This window comes from Notolepis coatsorum (assembly GCF_963971535.1).
Source record: "Notolepis coatsorum genome assembly, chromosome: 19".
Classification (NCBI taxonomy): Eukaryota; Metazoa; Chordata; class Actinopteri; order Aulopiformes; family Paralepididae; genus Notolepis; species Notolepis coatsorum.
In genome coordinates this window covers 46,244,077-46,258,280 of record NC_140183.1, presented here as the reverse complement: position 1 = coordinate 46,258,280, position 14,204 = coordinate 46,244,077, and the positions used below count along the sequence as shown (strand labels likewise).

The 14,204-nt window shown below is 49.5% G+C and overlaps 1 protein-coding gene across 1 annotated transcript in view; it reads left to right on the top strand.

Moving 5' to 3' along the window:
• The window catches only part of gabbr1a (gamma-aminobutyric acid (GABA) B receptor, 1a), a gene marked incomplete at both ends in the record, with an annotated part of 191,006 nt that overhangs the window by 10,732 nt on the left and 166,070 nt on the right, over positions 1 to 14,204 (top strand). The window contains 1 exon segment of the mRNA XM_084336634.1: positions 4,420 to 4,605. Within this exon segment, the coding sequence (XP_084192760.1) occupies positions 4,420 to 4,605 (186 nt within the window).

Genomic DNA, 14,204 nt, shown 5'->3' with positions numbered 1-14,204 from the left:
ACGTGTTGCCCCCACACTTGCGTGTGCGACACACACGCCGACTAGACGGTACCACGGTGGTATGTTGATTCATACCTCATCAGACACGGGGGCCCTTCAGTCCCTCCCCAGCACTATAGTTTTAATTTTTAACGTGCCCTCGGGACCTCGCAGCCCCACCGCCGCCTGTTGGTGGCCAAGGTTCCGGGGAGCCTACCCCCACCCCAACCACCCAAAACCAAAACCAAGCAACGTGCCCCTTCCCCCCCCATTCTCTTCTGTTCCCCATCCCGGACGAGCCCCCATTTATGTTACGTGCCCCCGTGGGGAGACGCAACACTAGGCCACAGACAGGATAGGTGAGGATGCAGTGACACAAAACACCATAGACGAGTTGTAAAATAACAATATTTATTTTACACAAGTGAGGATCAGCAACACAGAGAGCAAAGAGGACCTACCAGTGAGCACCAAATAATATCAAAATAAAACAAAGCCCCCCCCCCCTTTACAGGCGCGGACGCCCCAAAGTACAGGAGGTGGTGCTCACTCTAAGCTGGTGTCTTTAACAGTGGTTCTCCTACGTGATGCAGGTGTAGACCCCAGGGTATCTTCACTGCCCTCAATGTCCCTGTGTGCGAAACAAAAGGTTAATATATAAGAAAAACAATCACCATAAGCTGGGTGACGAGAAATACATAAATACAGAAACAGGTTATGGGTAAAACAGAAATGTACAACAGGCAGGATCACAAAACGGTACAATACTATAGGGAATTGCTAGAAAACCAGAGCCTTGACCAGCTCTCACACAAACAACAGCTCCACAGAGCTTTCTACTAGCTCATGCACCAAAACATGAGCTCAACAGAGCTTTAACTAGCTCATGCACCAATCATGAGCTCAACAGAGCTTTAACTAGCTCATGCACTAAACATGAGCTCAACAGAGCTTTAACTAGCTCATACACAACAAACAATGAGAGCTCTACCACAACACCACCAGATATAATTACCCACATACACCGACAGAGCTCTAGCTAACAATGCATACACAGGGATTATATGAAGGGATGTGGAGGCCAATTAGGCTGATGAGCCTCAGCTGTGGTTGCTGCTGCTTCTTCTGTTGGCTGGAGTGGAATGGTGATTGACCCTGAGAGGTAGATAGATTATATAGGAGGGAGACAAGAAAACACCACAATCTGCCTACATACATAACACATATTATATATATACATAATAACCCATACAATATAATATTACATGCATACATAATGAAATAAGGAATGAAATAAGGACAGAGTCCGTAACAAACGTGGTATAATCCTGTCGTCGCTGGATAGGGGGTCTCGTACGGACCTGGTTCCTGTATTCCAAACGCCCGATGGCAGGTTTAATAGCTAATATTCCAAACGCCCGATGGCATGGTCACTAGCTAGTTAGCCCTTTTATGCTAAGGCTAACCGGCATGTAGTCAGTAGTAGTTAGTTGAATCCAGAACGCAGCTGGGTTCAGCCCAAAGTCTCTCAACGTTCCTTTATTATTTGCCCGTCTGCAAATCTATAGAAATTATTATTTACTTCACTTCTTTCAAACTATGTCACTTTGCTCTTCCAATGGTGGCTCGATAATATTGTTGTTGTATCTAACTAGCCGACCAGCTCTCTCGTAAGATACGTTGTGGTCTGTTTACAACTGCGCCAAACGTACGCTCCCACACACTATGCCCAGGCATGTCCTGAACCCGCGCATGCGCTCACGCTGTCTACAGGTGCATGCGAGCGCGCCTACGGCGCGATGAATGGAACATATGCAAAGAGGCGAATGATAAAATACTGTTAGGTAAATAGACGACGTGAAATATATATATCTTATACAAATAAACAATATATAAGGTATACAAAATAATAAACGTGGACTTTATGTGTTAATCTGGACCTTCAGAACACACACACTAACACATGCAAATATACACACACACACACACTCACACACTTAAGCATTACATCACGCGACATAGTGTGTTATAGAAATTAGATCACGCCTATGGGTGGTCGTTAGTGTGTGAATAGTTTTTGAATGAGTCGTTATGACGCTATCAACACATCCATTCGTAAAGATTATTGTCCGCCATCTTGGTTTCATTGCTAAAAACTCGAACTGGCGGAGTGATTGTAATTCGGTTGTGGGCGGGTTCTGGGATCACGAGCGTGTGTTATGATAAATAACTAATAACTTGACTGTTTCATCAGAATCAAGACATTTGCATGCCATTGTATAATGTACATTAACACTTGCAAATATACACACACACACACACACACACACACACACACACACACACACACACACACACACACACACACACACACACACACACACACACACACACACACACACACTGTACACTAACACATGCAAATATACACACACACACAAACACACACACTGTACACTAACACATGCAAATATATACACACACACACACACACACACACACACACACACACACACACACACACACACACACACACACACACACACACACACACACACACACACACACACACACTCAGAAAACATATCTCACCTCAGCATCTCTTTCTACCATAGCTTTCACTTATCTTGTGCAAAAAAACAATATTTCCACAGATTTGATTTCAGAGTAGGTATGAATTGGCAATAATCCAAATGATAAAGTAAACTTGGATGCAACTGAATAATACCACGGTTTGAGTCGAGTGAAAACGGTGAAGGCAAAATATTGGGTCCTCCTCCAATGGGCCACGAAAGCAGATTCATACATTTGATTAATTAAAAACATGATGCAGGTGCAGATAACGCTCTGTGCGTTTTCTTGAAAAGTCAGTGACATTTGCATTGCTGTGCAGTGAGACAGAGGTGCTGCTTGATTTCTATCACAGACCAGTTGAATTGCTCCTAGGAGGCAGCAGGCCAACGTGAAGTGATAAGTTAATTCAGTCTGGGGCAAAATGCCAGGCAGGTCAGATTTGGCCCAAAGACCTTGGGGGCTAGATCCACAAAGAATGGATTGCACGGAGCAAGTTGCACCCTTACTTACAATTCATTATGAATTGAAGATGGGGGACCCTGATGTAAACAAGACTAAAGTCTTTCTCTGGTCTGCATCCCCTTAACAATTGTGTGTATTGAGCCGTACTGTATTGTACCCATTCTGCAATCTGTTAATAAAATGTTCATTCAATCAATCAATCTGCGCGGTGATTGATTGAATTAAAATTGTATTAACAGATTGCAGAATGGGTACAATACAGTACGGCTCAATACACACAATTGTTAAGGGGATGCAGACCAGAGAAAGACTTTCGTCTTGTTTACATCAGGGTCCCCCATTTTTAATTCATAATGAATTTTAAGTAAGGGTGCAACTTGCTCCGTGCAATCATTTTTTTTAAATTTTTCTTTTTGATCTTTTCCCCCCCTCCTTTTTCCTCTGATTTTCTCCCATCCCAATGTTAGTCGTTATGCCAATTCCCAATCCCCTTCCTGGTCGCTGCGCACTTACCCCCCACAGTCGGTCTGGGAGAGTAGAGGCTACCACGTGCTTCCTCCGACACACGTCCAGCCAATCAACCGCTTCTTTTCACCTGGCAGCGCGGATTCTCACTGAGAGGGCGTAGCGTGTGGAAGGATCACACTATCCCACTTACATCCTATCCGCGCTTAGCAGGCGCCCCGACCGAACTGTAGGAGTCGCTGTTTACAACGACCCGGACCCACCCGCCAGCTTCTCCCACCCTCTAATACTGCCAATTGTATTAGTGTGAACGGCCAGCCAAGCTGGTGACAACCCCGGAGCTGTGAGCTGGATTCGAACAGGCGAATCCAGCCGCTCCGGGGTCGGTGACGAACGCAATCTCCGTTACGCCACCTGACCGCCCTCGTGCAATCCATTCTTTGTGGATCTAGCCCCTTGAGTTTGACATATGTGCACTAAGATAAACGAATCCACTAAAATCAAGCTGACTGATTAATCAACTAACCCACTATGATCAAGCTGACTGATTAATCAACTAACCCACTAAGAGGGAGCAACCGTAATTGCCCTGCCCTCTCTCTCTCTCTCTCTCTCTCTCTCTCTCTCTCTCTCTCTCTCTCTCTCTCTCTCTCTCTCTCTCTATTTATCTCTCTCTTTGTCTGTATGTATCGCTCTCCTTTTCTGCATTCTTATCTCTCCTTTTCTGCATTCTTATCTCTCTGGATGTTTCTCTGTACTCTCTCTCTCTCTCTCTCTCTCTCTCTCTCTCTCTCTCTCTCTCTCTCTCTATTTATCTCTCTTTGTCTGTATGTATCGCTCTCCTTTTCTGCATTCTTATCTCTCCTTTTCTGCATTCTTATCTCTCTGGATGTTTCTCTGTACTCTCTCTCTCTCTCTCTCTCTCTCTTTCCACCCCAGTGCTGCTGTGCCCGAGGGTGTGGACGTCCCTGGAGAATGGCCGGGTGGCCGTGAAGCCCCCAGGCCCACCAGTGGAAGGCACGGTGCTGCACTACAGCTGCCATGCTGGCTTCATCCTGGAGGGGAGGAACATCAGCCACTGCACCAAGCTGGGCAAATGGGACTCGCCCAAACCCACCTGCCTCTGTGAGTAAATCCAATAGGTACTCTCCCAAACCCACCTGCCTCTGTGAGTAAATCCAATAGGTACTCTCCCAAACCCACCTGCCTCTGTGAGTAAATCCAATAGGTACTCTCCCAAACCCACCTGCCTCTGTGAGTAAATCCAATAGGTACTCGCCCAACCCCACCTGCCTTTGTGAGTAAATCCAATAGGTACTCGCCAAACCCCACCTGCCTCTGTGAGTAAATCCAATAGGTACTCTCCCTAACCCACCTGCCTCTGTGAGTAAATCCAATAGGTACTCTCCCTAACCCACCTGCCTCTGTGAGTAAATCCAATAGGTACTCTCCCAAACCCACCTGCCTCTGTGAGTAGATCCAATAGGTACTCTCCCAAACCTTCCTGGCTCTGTGAGGAAATCCAATAGGTACTCTCCCTAACCCACCTGCCTCTGTGAGTAAATCCAATAGGTACTCTCCCAAACCCATCTGCCTCTGTGAATAGATCTAATATTTACTCTCACAAACCCACCTGCCTCTGTGAGTAAATCCAATAGGTACTCTCCCAAACCCACCTGCCTCTGTGAGTACATCCAATGGGTACTCTCCCAAACCCACCTGCCTCTGTGAATAGATCCAATAGGTACTCTCCCTAACCCACCTGCCTCTGTGAGTAAATCCAATAGGTACTCTCTCAAACCCTCCTGCCTCTGTAAGTAAATCCAATAGGTACTCTCACAAACCCACCTGCCTCTGTGAGTAAATCCAATAGGTACTCTCCCTAACCCACCTGCCTCTGTGAGTAAATCCAATAGGTACTCTCCCTAACCCACCTGCCTCTGTGAGTAAATCCAATAGGTACTCTCCCTAACCCACCTGCCTCTGTGAGTAAATCCAATAGGTACTCTCCCAAACCCACCTGCCTCTGTGGGTAGATCCAAAAGGTACCTACTGTAGCCTGTATGACATTCTGCACTCAATTTGATAGTTTTAAGCAATATATTATAGAAGTAGTTGAAGTACAGTACCAGTCAAAAGGTTGAGTACACTTGCTGGAAATGTGTGTTTTTGTTTTTCTCTTTTCATAGTTGACAATATTTTATGTCGTATGAGTTTATGGAAATAATTTAAAATGAAAATATACAAAACAAAACTAGGAGTATCAAAGCAATTGTTCAAGAAAATCTTGAAAGAATAGAAATAAGCACCCTTTCTCAATACATGTTCTATGTGATTGCGGTCTAGAGACTGGGCAGGCCAAAGGTTTGTTTGTTTGTTTGTTTGTTTGTTTGTTTTTGTTTATTTACACATATAAAAACAATTACATATAATACAATATAATCCACAAAGAGATGTGAAGGATAATTGCCTAAAAACCCTCTCGGGGCTTATATGTGGCATTCACCAAGAAGCCAAATTATACTGAGATTACAGCAATATAAAATACCCCCCCCCCTAAACAGACACAAGGAACATTCATTCATAATACATACAAGCAGGTCTACAGATAGACACTGAAGTAGGCATTTATGCCATACGGCTTCAAGTTTAGAGAAAATTAAGTAAATAAACTACTTGATACAACAAGCCATCAGACCACAGTTTGTAAAGGCAGCCCATATAGAAAATATTGGTGAGCTAGGAGATGCGATTTCAGTGCTCTTTTAAACTTCAGAAAAGAAAATTCCAAGGCGGCTAGGTGGCGCAGTGGGCAATGCGCTCACCACCAACGCAGGAGATGCTGGGTTCGAGCCCAGCTCTCGGCGTTGCTACCAGCTTGGCTGGCCGTTCATACTAATACAATTGGCAGTATTAGGGGGTGGGAAGCTGGTGGGTGGGGATCGGACGTTGTGGACAGCGACTCCTACAGGTCGGTTGGTGCGCCTGCGCATGTGACCGGTGTAGTTAGGTGTACTCTCTGACGGCGTTGTGTTAAGGACGACAGACATGGATGACTGTTGACGGACTTTATTTCCCTCCTGTTAGGTTACAAAGGCAACACAATGCACCAGCATTAGGAATAGTCATCTGCACTGCAGCACGTGAGCTCACGGAGTTCCAGGTGGGACTCGCTCATAAGAATGACACATTTTAACATACAATTACATTGGAAAAATATACACAATTGAATACAAAACGGACACATGGGAGCTACTGTACACACATACCTGTTAGGTTACAAAGGCAACACAATGCACCAGCATTAGGAATAGTCATCTGCACTGCAGCACGTGAGCTATGGTTGAGAAAAGACGTGACTGCATTAACTCCATGTTAACAGTGCACGTGTGTGCAAACTTCCTACATGCTATTAAAGTGCATTTTACCCAGTCAAACCTCCCACAAAACAACTGCACAGGTACATATTAACAACAGTAGCTACATTACAAACTCGTTTCACAGTTTTAGGAATGTAACATACAATATTTAACAACTTTTAGACCGAAGTCTTTCACTGAACATAATAATTAGTGCTCACCTCACGGAGTTCCAGGTGGGACTGACTCACCACCGGAAAGCAGGCAAGATGCGTGTCCCGGAGGACCAGAAAAGTAAGTGTGTCGATGTCAAAATAAAAGCCTTAACTCCCAAAAGTGCAATAAAACAAAACGAAAGGAATGAAATCAACTTAAATCAATAAAATAAAACGTTTAGGAGTATTAGTGGAATGTATTAAAGTGTATTTTGTGATGGGGTGTAATTATCTATACAAGGCAACAAGGCACTTGTTACATTCACCCCACAGAATTACACCTACATCGAATAAAATAAAACTGTGCCTACCTCGTGTCACACTAGTCACAAGCTTACTATGAGAACCACACACTGCGGAACAATCCAACGATACCTGTCACCTAATAAAAGGCCAGGAGGGCACTAGGAGTGGCCAACTCCCACCATACCTCCAGGGATAACGACGGTGCCTTATACACCATCCAGCTACACTTGACCATACCATGACGAGGGCACATACACATAAATAAAACTGTTACTCCTTATCACCACAAAGGACACTGTATCAGGCTGTAAGCGCTATACACAACACTGCAGCTAACCTCACACACGTTTGATAGAGGCTTGTGGCTCGAAGCCCATCATACTCTCAAGTTGGACCATTGTCTCTATCAGCCGAAAGACTGGCTTGATGACCCTACCGAACCTGGACGTGTAGTGTTCAGTGGTCTGTGGACCCTGGCTCTGACCAGGCACACTGACACTCATTAGCTCAGGAGTACGCCCTGGTTGTGTGGACACGACACTGTCATCATGCTGGACTACAGCAGGGGGGGAACTCGGTGGAGCAAGCAACAGTGGGGGACTGGCGGCACTTGCCACTGGAAGCTCACTCAGAGCAGGGGACATCCCCTGGGGGGAATACGGACGCAGCCCGTCATCCTCACTCTCCACTGAAGACTGCTCTTGCACCCATGATGCGGTGCGATCCCCATCAGGTCCATCTCCCATGGAAGGCTCTGCTGCCACACTGTCCACGTCTGAGGCGCTAGCTTCAGGCATGACTGAGAGGGAGGCTTCCTCTTGCACCCATGATGCGGTGCGACCCCCATCAGGTCCATCTCCCATGGAAGGCTCTGCCGCCACACCGTCCGCGTCTGAGGCACTAGCTTCAGGCATGACTGAGAGGGAGGCTTCACCAGGCGCACAGGTGTCGCTGTCCGCGGCTAGACCCTCATCATCAAATGACCCGTCCAAGGGGAGGAAGTTGACCTGAAGCAGGAGGTTCCTGTGGACTGTCTTCTCCCGCCCAGTCCGGTCTCTGATCCGATATATGTGGCACTGTGGTCTGGAAGCGATGACGGTGTAGACGTCCGGCTCCCATTCGTCCGCCAGCTTCCGCTTCCCTCTGGCGCCCTTGTTCGCCACCAGGACCCGATCACCCACCGAGAGGGGCAAGCCCTTCATCTTTTTGTTGTACTGGTCAGCCTGATGCCCCTGTTCCACTGAGGTGTGCCTCTGGGCCAACAGCATAGCAGACTGGAGATCGGCCGCCAGGGACTTCACATAGGCATCATAGTCACAGACCACCTCGTCCTGGAGCACATTCTTAAACAGCAGATCAACTGGCAGACGCGGGACCCTCCCGAACATCAGGTAAAAGGGGGCAAAGCCAGTCGTCTCATGCTGTGTACAATTGTAGGCGAAGGTCAGGCTCTGGACCATCTGGGGCCATCTGTGCTTAGACTCCGATGGCAGGGAGCGCAGCATTCCACCCAGGGTCCGATTGAATCTCTCAGTGCCACCATTCCCCATAGGGTGATACGGAGTGGTCCGGGACTGCGTGACCCCTGCTAATTCCAGCAGCTCCGCCATCAACTCACTCTGGAAGTTCGCTCCTTGGTCCGAATGCAGGCGCTGTGGGAAGCCATACACACAGAAATAGTTGTCCCACAGCTTTTTAGCAACCTTCTTCGCGGTTTGGTCTTTGCAGGGGAAGGCGTGGGCCAGCTTTGTAAAGTGGTCAGTTATGACCAGAACATCCACAGACTTGTTGTTATTATCTTCAGCTGACCAGAAGTCGATGCACACCAGCTCCAGTGGTGCAGAGGTTATTATGCTCTCCAGAGGGGCTCTGGCCGCCGGCTCTGGAGTCTTGCTGAGTACGCATCTGGGACAGTTCCTCACATGGCCCCGCACATCCTTCTCCATGTCATACCAGTAGAAACGCTGACGTACGAGAGACAGCGTCCTAGGTTGACCTTGGTGACCAGCCAAGTCATGCACTCCAGACAGCGCCTCCGACTTCAAGGACTCAGGCAGAACATACTGGAACCTCTTGTGCCTGGTCATGTGGTCCTTCGTAACCCTGTACAATATGCCGTTCTGCATAGCGAGCCTCTCCCACTGCTTCAGCATCCTCAAGGCGGGCTGATCTTCATAGCAGCGCTCGCGTCTGGAGGGTCTGCGGCCCCTTTCAACGTAAAAGATGACTCTGGAGACGGTGGCGTCTTTTCGCTGGCGGGCCTGCAGATCGGCCAACGACAAGGAGGAGACTGCGTCATGGTCGGCAGTGACAACAGTGGACAGGTGACCCGCCATAGATACTGCCCTGTGTCTTGGCGCAGAGTCCCAGTCTTCCTGGGAGGAAAGCACCGTGGAGGTCTCATCCGCCGACATGGACACATCAGCAACCGCACATCCAGAAGGGGTCACTAGAGCTTGGGGCTGGCATGTCAGACGGAAGATATCCTGCACCCCCCTGTTCTCCACATCACACACCTGCTCCAGAAGAGCGGAGTAAGGCTCGGTCAAGAGACGCCGGCTGAGCGGCCTCACGAAGGGATCTCTGCTCAGCGCATCGGCCACTGTATTCAGCCTCCCAGGCACATGCTTGATGTCGAAGCAGTAAGGGGCCAGCTTGGACACCCAGCGCTGCTCGCATGCGTCAAGTTTAGGCTTGGTCATGATGTACGTGAGTGGATTATTATCAGTCCACACAGTGAACTTGTGACCCTTGAGCCAGTGACTGAATTTGTCACACACTGACCATTTGAGGGCCAGGAACTCCAGTCTGTGGGCAGGATAGTTCGCTTGACTGCGGCTGAGCGACTTGCTCGCAAAGGCGATTGGTCTGGCCTTCTCCTCCCCGACAGGGACTTGAGAGAGCACTGCTCCAATACCGTCCAACGACGCGTCAGTGGAGAGGATGAACGGCCTCTCAAAGTCCGGGTGAGCCAGCACTACACATTCGACGAGCGCCCTCTTGAGCTCCTCAAACGCCGTCTCACAGGCGGGAGTCCAGTCCTCAGGAGTCAGCTTCCGGAACGTACCGGCTCTCGTACGACCAGCACTGGTCTTCCCTTTTCTCTTCTGGCCAGCTGTCAAGGCAAAGAGGGGCTTGGCTATACTGGAGCAGCCATGTATGAAATTTTGGTAATACAACACCATGCCGAGGAAGGATCTCACTCTCTTCGGAGCGGGAGTGCGGCCATCCGACTCCATCAGATCCTCTCTCTGGAAGCCAGAGATGACGGAGACCTTCTCTTGGTCGACAGAGACTCCACTGGCATCGACCACATGACCCAGGAACCTGACCGACCTCTGTAAGAAGTTGCATTTCTTCTGTGCGAGCTTGAGGTTGTTCACTCTGAGTCTGCAGAAGACCACCTCCAATCGCTTCAACGCCTCCTCCTCAGACGGCGCAAACACCAGCAGGTCGTCCAAGTAGCACAAGAGGCTGGAGTAGTTGAGGTCGCCAAAGATGCCGAGCATCATACGCATGAAAGATGCCGGACTGTTGCACAGGCCTTGCGGGAGTCTGTTGTACTCGTACAAGCCCAGTGGTGTTGTGAAGGCAGTGTACCGCCGGTCAGACACATGGAGAGGGACGTTGTAGAACCCTGAGGTCAGATCCATGGTGCTAAAGAAAGCGTTCCCACCAAGGGCAGCAAGGCAGTCGGACTGATGGGGCAACGGATGAGCATCTTTGACGGTCTTTGCGTTGAGCCAGCGGAAATCCGTACAGATCCTGAGGTCTCCATTCTTCTTCCACACCATGACCAGAGGTGAGGCATACTCGCTCATCGACTTGGAGATTATCCCCTTCACCTCCATCTCAGTCAACACCTCTCTCAGTTTGTGATAGTCAGCTGGGGGGACACGCCTAAAGGGCAGGCGGAACGGACGGTCGTCCGAGAGGTGGATACGGTGCACAAAGTCTTTGACCTTTCCACAGTCCAGCTTGTCCTTGGAGAAGACATCTTGATACGTCACCAGTAGGTCAGCTAGCCTCTTCTTCCCATCAGGAGACACATCACATGACTTGATGTTCACGTCCTCCAGTCCACAGTCGGCCAACATCTGCTCAGCATCTAACGAGGAGCCAGGAGAGGCGGAGGAGCTGGAGACACCAGACTGCTGCTGACACAGGCCCTGAGTGATGGACAGATCTTCAACAGCAAGACAAGGTGAGACATCAGCCAGTTTGGCATTACGACGGAGTGTGATGGGGCTCTGTGTCGGGTTCAAGACCTTCATGGGGACCCAGCGGTCGCCCCACATGGGAGTCACCACTCTCCCCACTATGATGTTGCGAGGGGCCGACCTCGCTGAGGTGGGCTCCACAATAACTGTACTCCCAGGAGACACATGTGCACTGGCTGGTAGCTTCCCCCACACTAGATACTCCTGCTGAGGGAGGAGGGTAACCGCCTGGCATAGCTTCACTGTGCCTATCACCCCGGGCGGGTCTGGGCCCGACCAGCGGGAGGTGCAGCTTAAGAGCTCAAGGAACTTCTCACACTCAGGGTCTCTGTTTCTGCAGGACACAAGCTCCCAGTACTTTTCAGTCGACTTCAGCCTTTGGAGAACGGACTTGATTACATTAGTGCCAATTATAAACTCGTCTCTCTGACCTGGCACAACCAACGTAGGAACCACAAACTTTGACCCACAAACTTCAATCTCCAAATCATAGACACACTTTGGTCGAGTAGTCAAGCCACCACAACCAACCAGCACCACATTCACAGGTGCCGGCTGGACACGAGGGAGAACACCAGCGGTTTGTAACTTTTGTTCACCTTCCTCACTGAGCGTGCATGACATACTACCAGAATCCAACATCCCCCTCAATGTGTACTTGTCACTGACTAACACTGGAGCATAAAACAGTTCACTAGCTCCGTTCACTCTCTGTGACCCAACAAAGATGGCTGTTTCGTTTTCTGGAAGTAATCTGCAGCTGTTTACATAGATGGCTTCTAAGTCTGGTTCTCTCTCGAGGGTTTCATTCACTTTGCCCATACTATCCCTCTCATTGCATGGGCTGGCTAGTTTAAAGGGGCAGCATTGACAGGATGGGTCTGAGCGGGTCTGTTGGAGGGAGATGCTGATCCAGCTGATGGCTGGGAGATGCCAGGGCATGAGTCCTCATAGTGACCAGGGCGGAAACAGCGGTGGCACAGCCGATAGAGCATACAGTGTTGATAAGTGTTATGCCTGCTGTCTTGACACACTTCGCATGGGTCGTGCTGGTTGTGCGGGTAACTCTGCTGATTCGGTCTGGCCTGGTTGCGCGAATAACCCTGCTGACTCGGTCTGGCCTGGTTGCGCGAGTAACTCTGCTGACTCGGTCTGGCCTGGTTCCGTGAGTGGTACGTCTGCCCATTACTTGGCTGGATGTGGGAGCGAGACGGCTGACCAGGCTGAGCCTGTACTGCTGGGGCCAGCGAGGCCGAACACAGTGAGAGCACACGGTCTAACAAGTCAACCACCTGATGAAGGCCAGGGTCTACAGAGGGGGGACACGCCGGGGCAGGAGTCATTAAGATGGGTGTAGGAGGGCTGAGGGCCTGCGCTGCGGCTAAGACCCTGTGGGGCTCACCAAGCTGTTCATGAGAAGAGCCAAAGGAGGGAGGCTGCTGTGACTGCACAACAACAGAAGACTGCTGGGCCCCACCATACAGGACAGGAGGGGATGGGCCACCAGCCATGGGGCTCTGACTGCATGCCGAGACGTTAACCTGCTGTGCCCGTGAACTGGATCTCCTTTGGTCTCTCTGGTAACCATCTAGACGCTCCTGGACCTCAGCTGCAGTCCACTGCTCCACAGGCTTCAGCTGGAAGGACATAGCTAGACTGGGATCTGGGCAGTGCGTGATCAACATCATCACAACCTCGGCGCTCGCATCATCAACACACCGACCCCGGCGACGTAGACACTCATCTGCAACATCGATTGCTTTATTCAGCCGGACCCAGTAATCCATCACTCCCTCACTAGGCCTGGGAACCATGGCATAGAAGTCGGCCATGGGCATACTGGAGTATGTCAGCTCGCTGAAGTTACGCTTTAAAATGTCAAACACAGCTGCAGGGGTCATATTGGCAGACAACTCAGGCCGGCTACGCAGTGACACCTTCACTATGTCTCTAGCTTTACCAGTCAACCTGCCCATCACTAGATCACACAATTCTCTGTCGGTTTTACAACTCGCTCTAGACAGATACACTAGCATCATGTCTTCCCACTCATGTATGGAGACTGGCTCAGTGCGATCACCTCTGAAGAACGGAGGTGGTTTAGTCTCCGCCTGCACTATTACTTTCATCCTTGACATGTCTGCACACCCAGAAAAACATTGTGGTTGGGGTGCGGGGACCTTGGGCTCAGGGGCGGGGACCTGGGGCTCAGGGACGGGGACCTGGGGCTGATAACTGGTCTGGTGCATGGCATGCAGAGTAGATGCAATTTGTTCTCCTATCTGTATGGCAAGGTCTGTGACGAGGCTGCTTAAATCCTCTGACCTAGCGAGTTGCGGGGCTGCATCATTGCCATGCGTGATTGGAGTAGATGTGGCCACTGGCCCCACTGCTTCAAACACTGACTGGCGAACTGTAGACTGACTCAGTTCCACAGGTCTTCCCCTCCCACACATAAGAGCTGACTGACCCCTGCCATATACAGGCATCATACCCACCATCTCCAGATCTGGTGGTCCTGCTTCAGACATGTTCAAGAATTAAAAATAAAAATGCTTTAGAGGGCTATAAACAAAAGAAAAGTATGTGTGAATGTGTTAAATGGCCGCTTGTTACTGCTCAGACTTTAAACACTAGACTACACACAAATACATGTAGGCTACTGTATGGCTATCCATTCACAA